General features: G+C 32.4%; 3 protein-coding genes across 3 annotated transcripts in view; 2 read left to right on the forward strand and 1 right to left on the reverse strand.

The window, feature by feature from the left end:
• Window positions 1-9,594, forward strand: part of LOC127734617 (centromere protein H-like) — a 39,726-nt gene extending 30,132 nt beyond the window's left edge. The window contains exons 2-9 of the mRNA XM_052244592.1: window positions 117-254; window positions 811-862; window positions 1,584-1,655; window positions 2,949-3,026; window positions 6,316-6,379; window positions 6,953-7,004; window positions 8,475-8,565; window positions 9,007-9,594. Of these exons, the coding sequence (XP_052100552.1) occupies window positions 170-254; window positions 811-862; window positions 1,584-1,655; window positions 2,949-3,026; window positions 6,316-6,379; window positions 6,953-7,004; window positions 8,475-8,565; window positions 9,007-9,160 (648 nt within the window). The 5' untranslated portion in view covers window positions 117-169 and the 3' untranslated portion in view covers window positions 9,161-9,594. The remainder of the gene's footprint in view (window positions 1-116; window positions 255-810; window positions 863-1,583; window positions 1,656-2,948; window positions 3,027-6,315; window positions 6,380-6,952; window positions 7,005-8,474; window positions 8,566-9,006) is intronic.
• Window positions 1-18,118, forward strand: part of LOC127734618 (centromere protein H-like) — a 116,598-nt gene that overhangs the window by 30,146 nt on the left and 68,334 nt on the right. The gene's annotated exons all lie outside the window — the stretch shown is intronic.
• The window catches only part of LOC127734606 (uncharacterized), a 78,890-nt gene that overhangs the window by 5,962 nt on the left and 54,810 nt on the right, over window positions 1-18,118 (reverse strand). The gene's annotated exons all lie outside the window — the stretch shown is intronic.

Consider the following 18,118-nt stretch of genomic DNA (forward strand, 5'->3'; position numbering starts at 1 on the left):
TATGGTCATAGCTATAGGTGGTAGACTTTTTTTGGCGAAAAGAAAAACAAACATACATACATGAGAGTTTGATAATGGTTACTATGTTATTTATCTGTATTTTTTGTGTATTCCAGATGTAAGTCATGTAAATTAACAAAAAGAATTCAGGTCTAAGCACATAAATGTTATGGAAGAAACAGAGTTAGAAAAATACCAAAAGGAAGTATGGATGAGGAGCCAGATTGAAAGCCATAATATTCAGAGAGAGGCAGGTATACAAGAATTCAGTAGTCTTTAAGTTTTTTATTTGAGTGACCCAGCCTTCATTTCTGCTTGACCATCCATATTTTTGAAGTTTTCTTAGCAAATCATGGACTTTTTCTTGTGGGTACCCATTTTGTATATCCTCTTTAACCCCTCACTACATGCTAATTAACCGTTTTCATAATCTTTGCAACCATATAAACAAAGTTGGGAAGTAAATACGACCCCAGTATTTACTAGTGGTATTTGGTGGTATTAATTACCCCTGTCAATACTCCTCAAGAGATCAGTACTGGTTGATTGAAATTTTCATTGTTCTTTTAATAGGCTAAACTATATTAATTCTAGCTAAACGTTAGTAGATGAGGAACATTTTGTAGCTTCATCCCTTTTGCATAATGTTTTATTAACTATTCTAATATGACGTGCTTCTTTCGCTTGTTTTACCCATAGCTTTCAGTTTTATTACAAGCTTATAACAAAGAACATGTAACATATTAGGGCTATTTTATTGCAAGTTCCTATCATGAAACAAAAGCTCTTACTATTCTATTTCTTTTTCAGCTACCAGTTCTACAAATGTTAATAAAGATGACTCAGTGAAACTGATCAATTTGTAAGTTTCCATGTTTCTTATGACATATTTGTTGCATTATTTGTAAATCTATACAAAGCAATGTTTGTTCTTCAAATGATAAAAATATCATATAAATAATTTGACTAACTAGGTTACTATTGACTCTATATTTGTAAAGAGAGATGTAGATACAAAATGTATTATTCTTAGTAATAATAATTAATTCCGAAAATGACTACTGCTTCATTGGCGACTATAATTCTACTCTTCCCATTTAGAATGTAAGGAATACATACCATTGCTTTACTTCTTCCGAAATGCCTCTCTCAGAGTTGAGAACACTGTATAGCAGAATTCTGATATTCAAGGAATTATTTTATATGTGCACATAAATAATTTTCAAATTCAAAAGTGCAAGATCTCCTGTTTTAAGCTATTCATATAGTCACAAACCTTGTTGAAAGTCATCTTATTCCCCACTTCTACTTTTGAAATAAAAAATCACTTCACTCACATTAAACTTATATTTTTAACTCGCATGCACAACAAGCAAGACTTTGGATAATGTGATAGATCAACCCTGCTAGGTATTGCATTGTTTCTAATTAGAGAAGCTGAGGTTGTATTGGGAATTTTCATGTTAAGAATGTTTTTTTTTTGTCATTGAAAATATGAATTTTGTGAAACTGTTATAATTATGTTTCTACACATTACAATTGCTTAAAGATACACATTGTACTAAATTTGTACAATTTAACAGATTGACAGAGTTAGGTGAAGATTTAAGAAAACAACATTTTGATAAAGACAGAAAAGAAGTCATAATTAAGAGGTATGTCTATATATAGAACACTGCATTCCAGTACAGTAGATATTCTTTTGACTATATCAAAGAAAAATAGCATCATCTTGTTTATGTAACTGAAGTTTGCTAACCGTATGCTGAAATCTGTCCAGAGTCTTATAGTCTTCACAAAATATGTTGTAGATACTATTCCTTATAAACACTTTCGTCCTCCTTCCTCAAAACAACAGGGGTAGAAATAAGATGTATCCAATTTGCCATAATCTTTCTTAAAGTAGCTGTCCTGGCCATCATGTTTTACCTTGGTTAAGCTTGCCCTTTATGAAATCTTTTTTCTAGAGGTCAGCAGGAGACATTGTATTTCATTTCCTTATTTAACAGTATTTTTTGTTGTTTCTCATGTCAAGAAGAATGTATTTGGAATGTTCCCATGGGTCAACCCTGCCCCAGTTAATATTATTAAAATGGTTGGGATCCCAACCCCTTAACCTGAAATTTTCTTGTATTTCATGTCAAGAAGAATTGGAATATTTATGGTTGGCATTTAGAATTCTTTCCTGTCCCTTCCTTTTAAAGAAATGGTTTTAAATTAGTTCAAATGATGATATCTGTGAGATTGACAACAATTTCTCTAGACTGGGCAGTTTAGAACTGGACATATCATATAAAACTTTTAAGATAAAGATTGTAAGTTAAACTCTTGATGTCTTCTAGGTTTTTTTAGTGTCATTTGATTGCTGTCTCATTTATACATGTTCACTTCATTTACTATGCTTCTACTTACTTGGCAATATCGGAAAGAATATGGGACTGTTTGAAAAATTTGAGAAAAATAATTGCCTTTTGCATATCTCTACTTTGTGGACAATATATGGGGGAGTATGGGAAGATGGACAAGACATGTTTATGGAATTTCAAAGGACAGCAGAGCATGATATTGATAGAGATATTAAGTGTTTTAACCAATTATTTATAACAAAAACTAATTACTAGTCATCAATAGATTATAATAGCTTAACAGATGATTAATGGTAACGGTAATTAAAAGATTTAAAAAACTAAAATATTACACACATTTTCCATAGATAAATTTTCTTTTTCTGCTACCAAGATCTTGATTGATTGTCAATAAAAATGTACGTCTCTCCTAAAAGTAACAACTCACAAGATATGGTCAGTTATGGGATTGGCAAATAGACTATTGTACCTGATTTTACATTGCACTATAGTGGAAATATCTGTTAATCTAATTTCTAAAAAAAAATAGTTTGATATATGTGTAGTACATAGTATTTACAAAGTTTGAAATGTTTTTAATAGGATACAGCTTGGGAATTTTTTGGTCAGAGAAATATTTGAAGAAGATAATATTGATGATGAAAATAAAGAGAAGTTAAAGTAAGTATTAAATATGAGGTTAGAGTCTTCTGCAGGAGTTCTTAACATTGGATTTTGGGTACAGAAGTGCGTTGGAATTTAAAAAATACCCCCATTCAAGGCATTCATATATTGAAGTTTTATGAAATCACGACCCAAAATTATATTTCATACATAATCATAAAAGATATTTAAAAGATTTAACTCATTTCAAAGCTGAAACATTTCTTTTCTCTATCTATAGAATATAGATACAGTTTGTATTGGTAAAATCAGTCAGGAGAATTACTGAAATAAGATATTCAATATTTCTTATCCAAGTTGCTAATTGTATTAGTGAAATTGAAAATTGGACCTTTTGCTTCTTTCAAATAGCAAGGTTTATGGCTTTGATGCAACCATTCATCTGAAAATTCTGAATTTGTTAAAAAAAAATATGCTTAAATGAAGGCTTTACATGATGATCTAATACTTTAACAGATTTTTCCTGTAAAATTCAAGGTTTCAGCTTTTAGATTATGTATTAAAATTTTACTGTTTGCATCCATATAGTGCTGATAATTGATAAAATGATACTTAAAGAAGAGAGTTTTTTGAAGAAAATAGAGGTATGATCATTGAACAAGTTATTTAATGTCATTATCCTAGATTCAGTATAGGGTGATCACATGACATGACTGGTCATCCTAAAAACATAGATGTTGGTTCTGATAATTTCAGCATCATACCTAGTCCCAGTATTATATATATAAAGTTCTCTACCAACTAGGACGAAAATAGCACTTTCACTTAGTTTCAGGTCAATAGATAGTAAAAATTTCTTTTCATCCAGTAAATTGACCATACACAAGCTATATAACTGTGTCTCAGAATTTTGATATATGCCTCCAGTTAGAATATATACTGATTTAACTGCTAGGTTCCAAACCTCATTTCTCCTTTCATCTTTATAGGCCTATCAATTTCTAACAATTAGGACACGGTTTTGAGTAGAAACTCTCTTAAACCACATATTCCAAAACAAAAATAAAGGGGGTAAAATTAAAGTTTCTATTTTCAATTATTGATCAGAATGAAAATTGTTGTGAAAAATCACCTCTTAACTGAATATCCCCCTTTTGACCTCTATAAATGCAACACAAATATAAAAATTTCACTGGGAACTCCCCTTGTTAAGCCATAAATCTAAATTAATTTATCTAACCATAATGTATAACGCGCCTACCTTTGTTGTCGGAATCATTCATAGCAGGCCTCTCTGTTTTATGTTAAAGCAAGAAAAAAGGTATGTTGTTCCATTTATTTTTTTAATCTAAAAAAAAAAAAATTTAAAAAAGATCCTCTCATGTTTCCTATAAAATCCTTATAAAATGTGTTAATGTTTCACAATATGTTGCTAAAAAATAAACTCTGTACCCTAGCATTGGTATCTTATTTTGAAACATGTTATGAAATTAAATACATTTTGGTATAGTTTGAAAAATTCTGTTACCATAAAATATTTCTTTTTACTCTTCAAATTGTATTTTTATAATAGATTTCAAAATCACTTTTTATGTAGCCCTAAAATATTTTTTACATTTGCAGTTTCAACTACAGATACATCTTTATACAAAATATTGATATCAATGTTGAAATCTTCTTAAACTTCTTGTATATTTTCTGCTAGGACAGGAACTTGTTGTGTGTCTTGTTCATGCTCTTAATGAGTTAATGTTATAGGTACTACTTATGATAGACAATGATATCTTCTATATTGTTGCATTACTATCAGTACATGTCAGTTTGAAGATCATTTTAACATGCTGCCCTCTTTGTCATGATCCCATAGATGCCAACTATTACGATTTTCCTGTAATTGTTACGATTTTTGGACCCAAATTACGGTGTTACGATGAACAGTCTATTTGCTACGGATTTACGTTCATTACCTGTCCAGAACAGTTCTCCGTTTATAAATCATTTTTGACAATTGAGACACCTTAAAAGGTTGACTGGGGAATAAAAATATGGTCACCACTGGTCTTCCTCCGACCGGCAGTAGAACCCTCGCCGAAGTGGGGCGTCCGTTTAGCTGTGTGGGATGTATCAAGTATGCAGCCACGTCCAGACAGAATGAAGAGATTAAATCCGATGCCTCATGTAGAGAGAGTGCAATGCTCTTTGAACGTTAAGAACCCTTGCAACAACTCTTTGAGGGGTCTGTAGGTGGCCTTTTGCAATGCTAAATTTCTGTCCCTATTCAATATACCCTCATTTTCTCGCGGTAGTCCGTTTTGAACAAGCATGAAATATTTGCCATTGGACATTAAGCAACCAACAATCAATCGGGACTACCCGTTAAAAACTATTCTCTAGTTTTGAATAATTAATGAAGAAACAAGTCTTTGTTTTTAATTTTACAATGTCTGATGTTACAATTTAAATTTCTGAAACAAAAAAGAAAACTAGAAAGTAGGACCATTATGCCTTTTGTATATATTATGAAAGATATTTCCATTTAACGCGATGGTCATTTGCTAATCAACTTTGAATCGTAGTTTTGACAAATAAAGGAAATCATTTTGTCACTGAATGCCACCCAAAAGGGTGACTAAGGAATACAAATATGGTCACTACAAGTTTTCTTCCATTAGGCTGTAATACTCTTGCCACATTGGGTGTCCGTTTGGCTGTGGTGGATGCACAAGTAAGCAGCCACGTCCGGTCGGAATGGGGACGTTAATTCATATGCCTCTTGAAAAAAGAGTGCTACATACTCTACGTTAAGAACCGTTGAAACAACTTTTTGATAGGACCGTAGGTGGCCTGTTGCAATGCTAAATGTGTCCCATATCCCATATCCGTTTATTTTCCAGTGGCAGTGTAAATTTTCCCGATCCTCATCCGGACAACCTCTATTAAAGGACCTACATTTTGAATTTATTGTTGATTTGTTTTCTTCCTGAATATACATGAAATATTTGCCACTGGACGTTATGCGATCAATAATCAATCATATCACTGTGTGCCAAGTTGTTCATATGATTTTTATAAAATTTTATGTTAATATTACAGAAAATAGACACATATTATGGAAATGTGAATGCCTTTTTACTGATTGCACTCAAAGGGGGTTGGCATCTATGTGATCCAGCAACTTTGAAAAAATAAACATTGTAGCTGTCAATCAGGTTGTCTTTTTTTTTAATTTTCTACCAACAGACCAGACATATCTCTGTGTCAACAGTTTGTTACATGACACCGTCCCTCTGCCTTCAGATTTTAGCTAGGACATTTGTTATGTTTATATATAATTATTTATTGGCAGATACATTGCTGAGTTGTTAGAGAAGCAGTGTCGACTTGTCACAGAAATAATGAAAGCCTTAAAGGTACGAAGTATTGGAGAATTACATTTGAATTTTAGATGACATAGTTAGAATAGAAAGTCTTATCTAAATAAAAATAAAAGGTTCTAGGCCTCTTACTGTTTATGTAAATCTTAAAAAAGGAGATGAACCAAAACAGAATAATGTTCTCAACTGATTTCAATAAAGATCTCTTTCATTTATAGTTATTAAAGGTAGACAACTCACTTTTTCTGAAATTAACAAGTTATTATGAATATTATTGATGCATTGAGTTAACTATTCTAACAGGTTTAACAGTCTTCATGATAAACATTTGAATCTACAGGTTGGAAGCTGAATTTCATGAAAATTTTAGTTAGATTCTATTAGCCTGAAATGACGATTTTTACAGGCCCAGCAGCAGTATTAATTATGTATTGCTCAATCATGCTATACTTTGTCTAGTTTTAATGCATAATATTAGTGATATTTTAATTTTCAATTAATTGTAGGCTATGTATATACTTCTTTTTTGTCAGTCAAAATGACAATCATAATTTCATATATGTAGAAAGAAATGAAATATAATAACCAAGATGAATATTTCTTTTCTAGAGAACAACTGAACTAAGAAGTAAACTTGATACTCTGAAGAAAGACAATTTTGGTAATTAATTACTTTATGTATAAGTCGATAAAAGTTCCAAGAAGCAATCCTGAGACACATGGGTCTTGGTCTGCCAAGTGATGTGTGTGCTTTTCCTTGTTCCATTATTGTTTTTTTTTGTGTTAGATCTCATGTAAAAATAAACTGGTTTCCATGTTCTCGTAATATACAACTTGACCAGTTCTCAGTAAGTTGGGTAGATATATATTTGATTTGCGAACTTGTTTTAATGACTGTTCTTAAAAGAAGCAGTGAAATACATATATATTTTAATCCATTTAACGAATATAAAACATATATATATTAATATACATGATAAAGAATAAAATAGACAAATTGGCGAAAATCTGTAAAATTGTTACTTCATTTGTTATTATTGGCCTTAAAAAATATAATTATCTCCTGTAAATTTCTGCTATAAGTCATATTTAAGGAACAACTGGCATTTTATTTTGTTAATTACATTTAGGAGAATGCCTTTTATAAAAAAAAGTGGTAAATTCATTTCTTAAAATTCAATGCACTTACTACTTGTGCACATCTTTGCAAGTTTTAAACACTTACTTCAAGTTTATTAAGTTTAAAACGGGGCCTCAGTGGCCGAGTGGTCTAAGTAGTTACTACTGTAATCACTAGCCAGTCAACACTGAGGTTGTGAGTTCGAACCCCGCTCTTGAGGGTGCACTCAACTCCAATCGTAATTGACTAGGATTGTCAGTTTTCCTATTGAAGGTCGGTGGTTTTCTCCGGGCACTCCAGCTTCCTCCACCAATAAAAACTAGCCACCACGAAATAGCCCAAAAGTGGTGCTTAAAAGTGGCGTTAAACACAAAAAATCAATCAATCAATCAATTAAGTTTAAAACAATCAAAATGAAGATGAAGGGTCAATAATGCTGTATTTCCATGGATTTCCTTCACTCTCTGGTCAAATGATAATATTTGTCAAATTCTACTTGAATTTTGATAATGGAGAATTGTGGGTCGAGCAATCACATTTAAATTGTTGCATGCATTATTGATATTGATCTATAGAATACTGAACAGCTGGAAATTTAAAACATGAAAACGCGAAATTTTCCCTCGTTAAAGTTCTCTGTGATAACATCATCATAAACGTGATGGTACTGAAACATATTCTACTGACCACTTGTGCTGTGGATGATAAACAGCAGCTTTCTTTGTTCAAATAATTATAACGTCTTGGAAAGCTATTTTAAATTTTTGCTTTGACGCCTTCCTGCGATGTAAGGCGTCAAAGAAAAAAAATATAATAGCCTTTCAAGACCTCATAATTATTTGGACTACTAGTACAGCTTTCTTTGTTTTTCTTTCTGGTTGATGATACTGGGAATATTCATATCACATATGTATGATGTATTACGCCCTGAGCATTGATTTTTTTTTCTTAATATCAAATAATGAGGGGGTGAAAAGGTGCTAGTGATAAGACAGATCTATTTTTTTACAGAGAAAAGAACAGAAAGTAGAAGAATAATGTTAGAAATAAAGGGGAAAAATGAAGCAAAACAACAAATTATCAGAGACCCAGAGACTATGCAGTAAGTGAAATTTGCATATGATGAATTAATAAAGAGAGCTCTGAAAGTAGGAGCTGTCTGTTTTACAGTGGAGATTGGTTGAAGTATAAATAATAGCATTTGGAAAAATAAAACTTTATAATAGACTTACATGTAATGATGTTTGTCCTTGTACACTGAAGATAAAAAGAGCTATGTAAATAACATTTTAATGAAGTGATTGATTTTAATATATACATCATATGAATTAACATATAAAGGATTAAGATAAGGTAGACATACATGTCGAACAACATTGCAGCACATACAAATCATAGAGCCCCTTGATTGTTTAATTCTACTGGAATTTGAATAATGGAGATTTTATTTTATATAAAAAAACATTTTCTATAATAAAAGATATTACTGTGTAGTCTTTAGCAAATTGTCATGAAATATTCATCTAAACTTTTGATATTGCAGATCCTTGAAAGAGTTTGATATTATAATGCAGAAGATTGTGATAGCAAGACATACCTTGCAGGGACTTGTGCTAGGTAGTGGAGTTAACTGGGCAGATGACCCACAGTTGTTGGATGTTGTCCTAAAACTAGGAGAAACTTTGGACTTTAAGTGACTTATTAGAGAATAACCTGTTTGCATATTTTTTATTAGTGAAAACAACAGGTTGTTTTACTCATATGAAGATTATGTTTGTCAGATAAATATGATAGTTAACTTATTAAACACCAATTTTAGTTGGCATGGCTTATGTTTCTGGAAAAAAAGCTCATCAGAAATACTTGGAAGCTAATGTTCGAAACGAAATAAGCAAATTATTGTAGGCATCAAACACAGAATACGGTGTAAACAAATAGTCAATATTGTGTAAGGTTTTCTTTGTCAAAAGATGTTTAGTATTATACTATTTTATAAATAAAATAATAATTAAAAAATAGATAATTAAAATCTTGTATATAATGATGGGCAGATTGTTCTCTTGGAGGTTGCTTGTCCTCCATATCAGTAGACACATTCCAGTACCAAACACTGCATATTGTATGTTGATTTTCAATGGTACCTAATTGTCCTTCAGTAAGTTTTTTATGTTTCATGGTAATGGTATTATCAGGAATGAAACTCATTAGTTTGCTGTAACAATCTTTCTTAATTCATTCCAGATAATGACAATTATTAATTTTGGGTTTCCATGATCATTACAATTGTAAGTGATGTAAATGATAAAACCTTTTATCTCCAGCACAAAAATGAGTCTAAATAATTTTTCACACTTTTGTATATACTGATTGTTAGACATTATCACAAGCAGTTATCTACCTTTTACCTGTTATCCTTACAGCAGTAAACACAGTGGTAGACATCATCACAAGCAGTTATCTACCATGTACCTGTTATCTTTACAGTAGTAAACACATTGGTATATATTATCACAAGCAGTTATCTCTCTTGTACCTGTTATCCTAACAGTAGTAAACACATTGTTATACATTATCACAAGCAGTTATCTACCTTGTACCTGTTATCTTTACAGTAGTAAACACATTGGTATATATCATCACAAGCAGTTATTTCTCTTGTACCTTCTTATCTTTACAGTAGTAAACACATTGGTATACATTATCACAAGCAGTTATCTCTCTTTTACCTGTTGTCTTTACAGTAGTAAACAGATTGGTGGACATTATCACAAGCAGTAACCTCACTTGTACCTTGGACTGTTTTCTGTTCAGTGGTCGGGTTGTTGTCCCTTTGAAACGGGAACGAAACGGTCCCGTTTCTATTCACAATTTTATTTGATCCTTTTGCAATTTGTTACTAGTTTCTCAAGGTGCGAAATACTTTTGCATTTGCTTTTTTGTTATTATAATGCAATAATAAGCTGTATCTTTACAAAAAAAGATACAGGAGGAGTAATCAAAATCCATAAGTTGGAGAAAGGCAGACAACACCATGCTTAAGAACTCCCAAAAAAACCTAAATAGTAGTCTTCCAAAACAACACTGTAAACTTAAGATTCAGCAATATAAACCCAACCAAAGAAACCTAAACAACAGGGAGTGATCGCAGAAATGTCTCTAAAAAGTCAGCTGCTTCAGCAACTCTTGTCAGGATGCTGTTTATAGACATGATTCAAAAGACATGCATAGATTGTCTTGTGTCATGAGAAACTGTAGACGTTGAAAACATATGTAGATTATGTGATTTCAAGGACGCATATTGATTGTTTGATATCACAATGTATATGTGTAATTTGTAGTTCACAAGAGGCTGTATGTAATTGTTATTAGCACATTTGTTTGTGTCAAAGATGTATATATATATATATAAAGAGGTCTGTGGATATATGTAAATCTTGTGATTTTTGTATTTAGACAAACAAAAGAAGTCAGAAAGAAGTCTCAGTATATGGGCGAACAATTATTCAATATTTTTCTGAAAGGGTGATTTATGCATCATTTATTTTTATATGAATTATCATTGAGAAACACTGTTTTAAAACATCTTATTTTGGCAATTCGGGTTGAATCTATAAAGTGACAATGAGGGGTAAATCTACACAGTGACAATGAGGGGGTAAATGGGTTCCTATTGAACTCGAAGTGAAATCACAGTTTAATCATTTGCTCAGTTCCTATAGGAATGATCTACACTTCATGAAAAAAAGTTCAGATCATTTTTGTTAATTTTATTAACTTTATAACTTCTTCTATATCAAGCAGGCATAACGATTTGATAATAATGTGATGATATAAAGCCACTGATTCTGAAAGGTTATTTTCTCGCTGTGTTGGAGACCCCTTGGTGGCCTTTGGCTGTTTTCTGCTCTTTGGTTGGGTTTTTGTCTATTTGACACATTCCCCGTTTCCATTCTCAATTTTATATTGTAAGTCAGATATTTACTGGAAATCAGAAAAGTCTGATTATGAATCGTACATTTAAAGCTAATGAACTGTATTTACGTAAATTCGTATAAAACTTTAGTAGACATGATGGTTTCGTCTCAATTTGCGTCAAATCACCTCTGGTGCTTTAGATATTTGTTTAATTCTATAATAAAATACTGATTTTTTTTTATCATCGAAAGCCTTCAAGGTACAGCAAGTTTATCTGGCTTTATTATAAGAATAGTTAATTGAATTGTATATACTCTTCAGTCTTGTATATAGATGGTTAAAGACAGCTTTATTGTCCGTGTCACAAATGCCTCGTAGAGTAGATTTTTGGCGTTGTAAAAGGTCCATTGTTTGCACTAGTATGTTTTAAATGCAAGGTTCATATCATTATTTAGGATGTTTACAAAAGTGATTCAAACATACAAGAGGTCAGAACTGTGAAACTGACATGATGCTTGATTTTTGTTTTTTGACCACGTTTAATAGATGTGCTTTTGAAGAGACACTTGAAATTCCCATGGAAACAATAGTTCTACTCTTCCGCCGACATGTTCCTTGATTCATATGAGCCAGGATTCTTGTTCAACCAGTCATATAATATGCACCCACGCATCTCACAAACTTATAGTAACAAGACATGATAGTTGATTCGCAACTTTAATATCACCGAATCTGTACAGAAGTAATTTATGGGTGGCCTAGATTGTGTGAGTTATTTTTGTTTTGGTCAGTCACTGTTTTGCATTGAATACAGAGAATAGAATTTTAATCAATAGTTTCATTCAAATGTATTAAATGATGTAATGCACATTGGAAATACTATTTACTATTATTTCATGATAAAAGTCTGCAAATCTGAAGGAGGGGATGGGGTTAAGACCAAAATTTTGTACTTGTAAGTGTGTGGCCAATAAAGACCCTCCACACAAAGAAAGAGAGAGAGAGAGAAATCAGCACTTTAATTTAAAGATGGAAATCATGATTCTAATCATAAGTGCAACGAAATTGAAATGTATGTAAAGGTATGAAAAATCCTATTTGTATAATAAGCTCAATATTAATAATAATTTTATAAGACTGCCAAAATTTATAGATTAGGAAGTAGAAAAATGGCAAGCTAAAATTATCATGTGCGACAGAAAAGCCCTTGTCGGCTGTTGAAGGGTAGGGCCTTCTATATACCCTATTCAACAGTTTAGAGATTGCAATGCTCCCTTCGCGCTACAGAACCCTTGAAACAAATCTGTCAGGGGTCCATAGGAGGCCTTTTGGAAGAAAAAAATCTCTGTATATATCTGACATGCTCTCCTTTTCTGGTTGCAGTCGAAATTCGTGCTCATATACTGGTCGACCCACTCGGCAGAACCTATATCATTGAATATGGTTAATTTTGTCTTGTCTTGAATTACAAGATAAATGTGTCCCTTGATACAAGCCAAACAACAATCAAACCTGTATAAAAATCAAATTTGCATTCGTAAATGCCGCATTTTTTTTTTGCGACGTCGGTTTGCCATAACCGTCCATTTCCTGTCCGCATCGCGGTCCTTGAACTGTGCCAGGCTTTAATTCCCAAGTATCAAATCGTTTGCCTCACTAAAAATAAGGTTCAGGCTACGTCACTGATCACCTGTCTGTGTTTAAATCCTTTTAAAAAGTTCTGTTATCACGTGGCAATTGCCACTCTTTGCCATTTATGTGTTCTTTGAATTCATATCTGGAACAACACATTCGAGTATGCATCTGCAGTATGGGACCCATCCAAAAATGCCACATTTACCAAATCGAAATGGTACAACGAAGTGCTGCCCGCTTTGTAACAACAACTAATGCCGGGAATCAGGAACATCCTACAGACACTTGGCTGGCCAACCCTAGTAACACGCAGAAAAGGAGCCAGGCTCATACTCCTGTACAAGATCTTGCATGGAAAAGCATTAGTCATTATTCCAGATGACATCAAGAGACAATCCGTCCAGACAATATCAACATATGCCTATAAATACTACTTCATCCCTAGAACAATTGTTGACTGGAACCAACTACCTGAAAGTGCCATCCAAGCCTCCACAACCGACGCCTTCCGGGTCTATGTGTGGGAGTTCCTGACGTAACTGTGGATATCTGATTTTAACCCTGTAAAGTTGTTGCAAACATCACATAATTTTGTTTGTTTTCGTTCTTGTAAATACACATAATAGCTTTTGTTTATTTTTCAACTTGGCGCACAGTATATATGCGTTATGGAAATTTCGATTGCAGCTTAACCACATAGTAGTAGAACAAGCTTTATTTCATCCCCTGAAAGACTAAAGCCGCTAAGACAAATACTTTGCAGAAATTTCTGAATGGATTTCAGTATTTCATCAGAATTTCATTATCCGTAAGAGTTTAATATAACATGTTACCATAGTCGGGAAGGCATTTTTTTTCCTGGTCCAATTCCATCTCTAAAAAGGCTAAAGCCGATGACACATAAACGTTGCAGATATTTTTAAATAATTTAATTTTGGATGTAACGCGTCTTCCGATTGGCTGACGTTGTTTTGTTTATCAGCTCATAGACATAATTTTGTCATGTGACCTTGACGTCATCAACGTTTTTTCATGATTTACTCCGGTTTAAAATGGAATTAAGAATTAAATTATAAGAAATGACTGTAATATTTTTTCTGTCTATTCGAAATAACATAAAAAATGTGGTGCACACTTTAAAATAACCCGCTACGCGGGTTATTCAGTGTGCAACACATTTTTGATGTTATTTCTTCATAGACAGAAAAAATATTACAGTCATTCCTTAAATAGATTATACTTGTCGAAAGTATTTCATCAGAATTCCAATATCCGTAAGAGTTAATATTATAACATGTTACCATAGTTGGGAAGGCATTATGTTTTCTTGTCCTTGTTTCTGTCCGTTTTTTTCGTCCATTCGTCCATATTAGTTGAAAGTTTTGTTTAAGGTACATCACCTTTAAGTTTTTATTTATTATAGTACACATATTCAATATTAGGTGTTCTTCAGGAAAGAATGCCAATTTAGGGTTTTAGACCAAGACTTTTCAGATCATTGGTCAGGTTAAAGTTTGGTTACAGGTAGTTACTGTGACTGATTGATTGATTGTCTGTTGCTTACTGACTTAACGTCCAGTGGAAAATATTTCATGCATCTTCACGGCGAAGTTTACCGTGAAATTTTAGTCACACCATCTGGAAAATTGGTGCAAATGTTCACTATAATGTGAATTTTATCAAATATATGCCAAGTATTTAGTTTGACCCTGATTTTGAGGTTCACTGAACATAGAAAAGTGGTAATTCAAGTAGGGCATGGTATCCTATGAACACATATTCTTGTTATTCCTAGTAATTTGTTACCTATTAAATTCTTTTTGTTTTTCAATCAGTGAAAGATATTAATATATAGTGTGTGCTTGTTTCAAAAGTGACTATTTTGCAAATTTTTAAATTTATACATATTAATTATCATGGCCCTGACACTAAATGGTTGGTCGTTTATAGCTTAACATCATCTGTTCCTCCTGAAAATGTTAAAACAAATAGACGTGTTAATTATAACACTTAATAAATTTAAATACAAAGAATATGATATAGAATGTGTACAACATTGTAAATATCTAGGTGTGTATTTTAGTGCTTCAGGTACATTCTCCTATGCTCAGAATGAATTATACAAGAAAGCTTTAAGAGCATATTTTAAACTAAGAAAAGATTTGTTATCTCTAAATCCTATCATAAAAACTAGTATACATGTTTTTGATCATACTATTAAGCCTATTCTTCTTTATGGAAGTGAAATTTGGAGCTCATTTAATCCCTTTATAGCAAAATTTAGATCTGGAAACCAGTTAATATTAGATAAAATTTATTCGAATTTAACTTGTGAAAAGCTACACAGTAAATTTTGTAAATTTATTCTGGGTGTGCACAAAAAAAAACACAAATTTTGCAGCCTTATCTGAACTTGGTCGGTTTCCACTGTACTTTGACTTAGTCAAATCTATTTTGAATTATTGGCTTAGACTAGAAAATTTAGACTCATTTCCTTTATTACAAGATGCATACCAGCATTCAAAAACTTTATTTTCTCAGCATAAATCGTCATGGTATGGCTCTCTCCAACAAATTTTAAAAACTCTTCCTGGGTTTGCAAACCTAAATGATGGGAAAAATATTTCAAAAAATACCATCAGGAAAATATTGAAAGAGACATGCATAAAAATTTGGAAGGATCAACTGACCAAGAATTCAGAAGGGAAGCTCCGCACTTATGTAAAATTTAAGTATAATTATGGTTTCGAAAAACATCTAAATATCATGTCCAATTTTGAACTTAGGAGATCATTAACAAAATTTAGGGTGTCATCTCACCATTTGCAGATTGAAATAGAACGATACCAGGGTACTCCTCCACACCTTAGAATATGTCAGCAGTGTTCATTTTCTCTTTTATTGAACAAAATATAACGAAGACAGACACCATTTATATCACATTATTTCGGAATCATGTTCCAATTTCATTAACTTAAATTACCAAGAGAATTTGCTATAGCTGCTGTCTTGTGAGAACTTAACTGTATTAAAAGAGTTGTGTATATTCCTGGTTAAACACTGCAAATAGCAGATTTATATGACATGTTTTGCATAATTAGCAATTTTTGTTATTTAAAAAAAAAATTATTTGTTAATTGACCGGATTCAGTTTCTCTATTTATTTTGTTCATCTGCTTCTGACACGGGGAGGATTGCTGTTATTGCCTATCGCAATCAACAGTATATCCTAGAGCACCGTCCCTTGGTGTCTACTGCAGATGAACAAATTTCCATCTTTATAGATAATAATTTAAGTTTGTTCAAACTTTATTTATTAATATTTTTTTTATTTTATTTTATTTTATTTTTTTTATTTTTACACTGCTGGACATAGAAATAATAATGGTAATAAGGAAGGAAAAAAAAATACTCAAGAGTACTTTTAATGTATTTTTGTTATTAATGCTATTTTCATTTGTCTATTATAATATCTGTCACTTTATATACTGTACAATGTCTCATGTTTGTTGCTTATACTATCATAATTGTTAATTGTAAATGCCCCCTGTGGGACCCTGATTGGAATAATAAGATATTTGATTTGATTTGATTTGATTTATAACATTTATAGATACATATCTTTATGTATATATTCACACCCAATACCTTGCCTTAATTGGTATAGATGGTATAGTATATAAAAAAAAAACCTCGAAAAAGCATTGTCAATGGCTTCGCCGCGGTTGACAATTTTTTTCTCGGGGTAACAATCTGCTCTATCACCCTCTCAGCTATGTGTTATTTAATCTATTATACTGAATGTCCTATCATTATTGTCTTTTACAGATGAATTTTATTTAAACGTATGTTCTATGACGTCACGTACATAACAACGTTACGGGTATTAGAAAAACAACAGAAGTGAAGAAAGGTGTTTTATTTTTTTATTTTGACAGTCAAATAATAAAATATGAATCAAAACAGTTCAAAAAAATTGTCTCCCGCTCAGCCATGGGATAGAGTAAATTGTCTCCCTCGTATTAGCCAATCAAAACCTGCCATTTTAACGTGAAGTATAATAAAATCTTTTATATCGTGAATAAGAACTAACTTCAATAACTTTATTTTGATAATTCACGCGAATTTCAGGTGAAAAAAATCATGTGATTTTCACGCGAGTTTAACATGACTATCTTCTTTCACGTACAAGCTCGTTTGAGGGGGGATTGAGAGTCACGTGAAATTTCTGTGTGAAGAGAGATGTAATTAATCGATTTTAATCAGTCAGGATCTAGCAGTATCTAAAAATATAACAGTGTGCTTGTTTTTTGGGTTTTTTTTTGTGCTGTGTTTTGTGGACTGTTGTTTGTCTCGGTGGTTCGTTTTCTGAGTAGTGGACTATAGCTTGTTCCAGGCTTTGCATCGGAAGTAAACACATTTATTCTAAAACCAGTTGTTGGCATGATACGGGTTATGTTCTTCTCATATATTTTATGACGGTATGATGCTAAACTCCTAACGGGAGGGATTGTACTTAATTTTCATATGATGAATTATACATAATCTTTCAATCAGTTTAATTGAGGTCTGGAGCTAGTAGTTCTTGTTAATTTATGTATCATTGTAATTTTGCCTAGTTTCTTTTGTTACCTATTCTGACATCGGACTCGGACTTCTTTTAAACTGAGTTTTACTGTGCGTATTGCTAGGTGTTTCTTTATTCTACATTGGCTAGTGGTATAGGGGGAGGGTTGAGATCTCACAATACATGTTTAACCCCGCCGCATTTTTGCGCCTGTCCCAAGTCAGGAGCCTCTGGCATTTGTAAGTCTTGTATGTATTTTTAATTTTAGTTCATTTATATGTTTTGGAGTTAAGTGTGACGTCCATTTCACTGAACTAGTACAATATTTTATTTAGGGGCCAGCTGAGGACCACCTCCGGTGCGGGATTTTCTCGCTGCGTTGAAGACCCATTGGTGGCCTTCGGCTGTTGTCTGCTCTTTGGTTGGGTTGTTGTCTCTTTGACATATTCCCCATTTCCATTTCCATTCCATTGTTAGTGTAAGATCACCCCGATGGCTGGAGGCCAGAGTTTGATCTTACGCTGACACACCAAGTCCG

Source organism: Mytilus californianus, unplaced genomic scaffold, assembly GCF_021869535.1.
Source record: "Mytilus californianus isolate M0D057914Y unplaced genomic scaffold, xbMytCali1.0.p SCAF_3, whole genome shotgun sequence".
Lineage (NCBI taxonomy): Eukaryota > Metazoa > Mollusca > Bivalvia > Mytilida > Mytilidae > Mytilus > Mytilus californianus.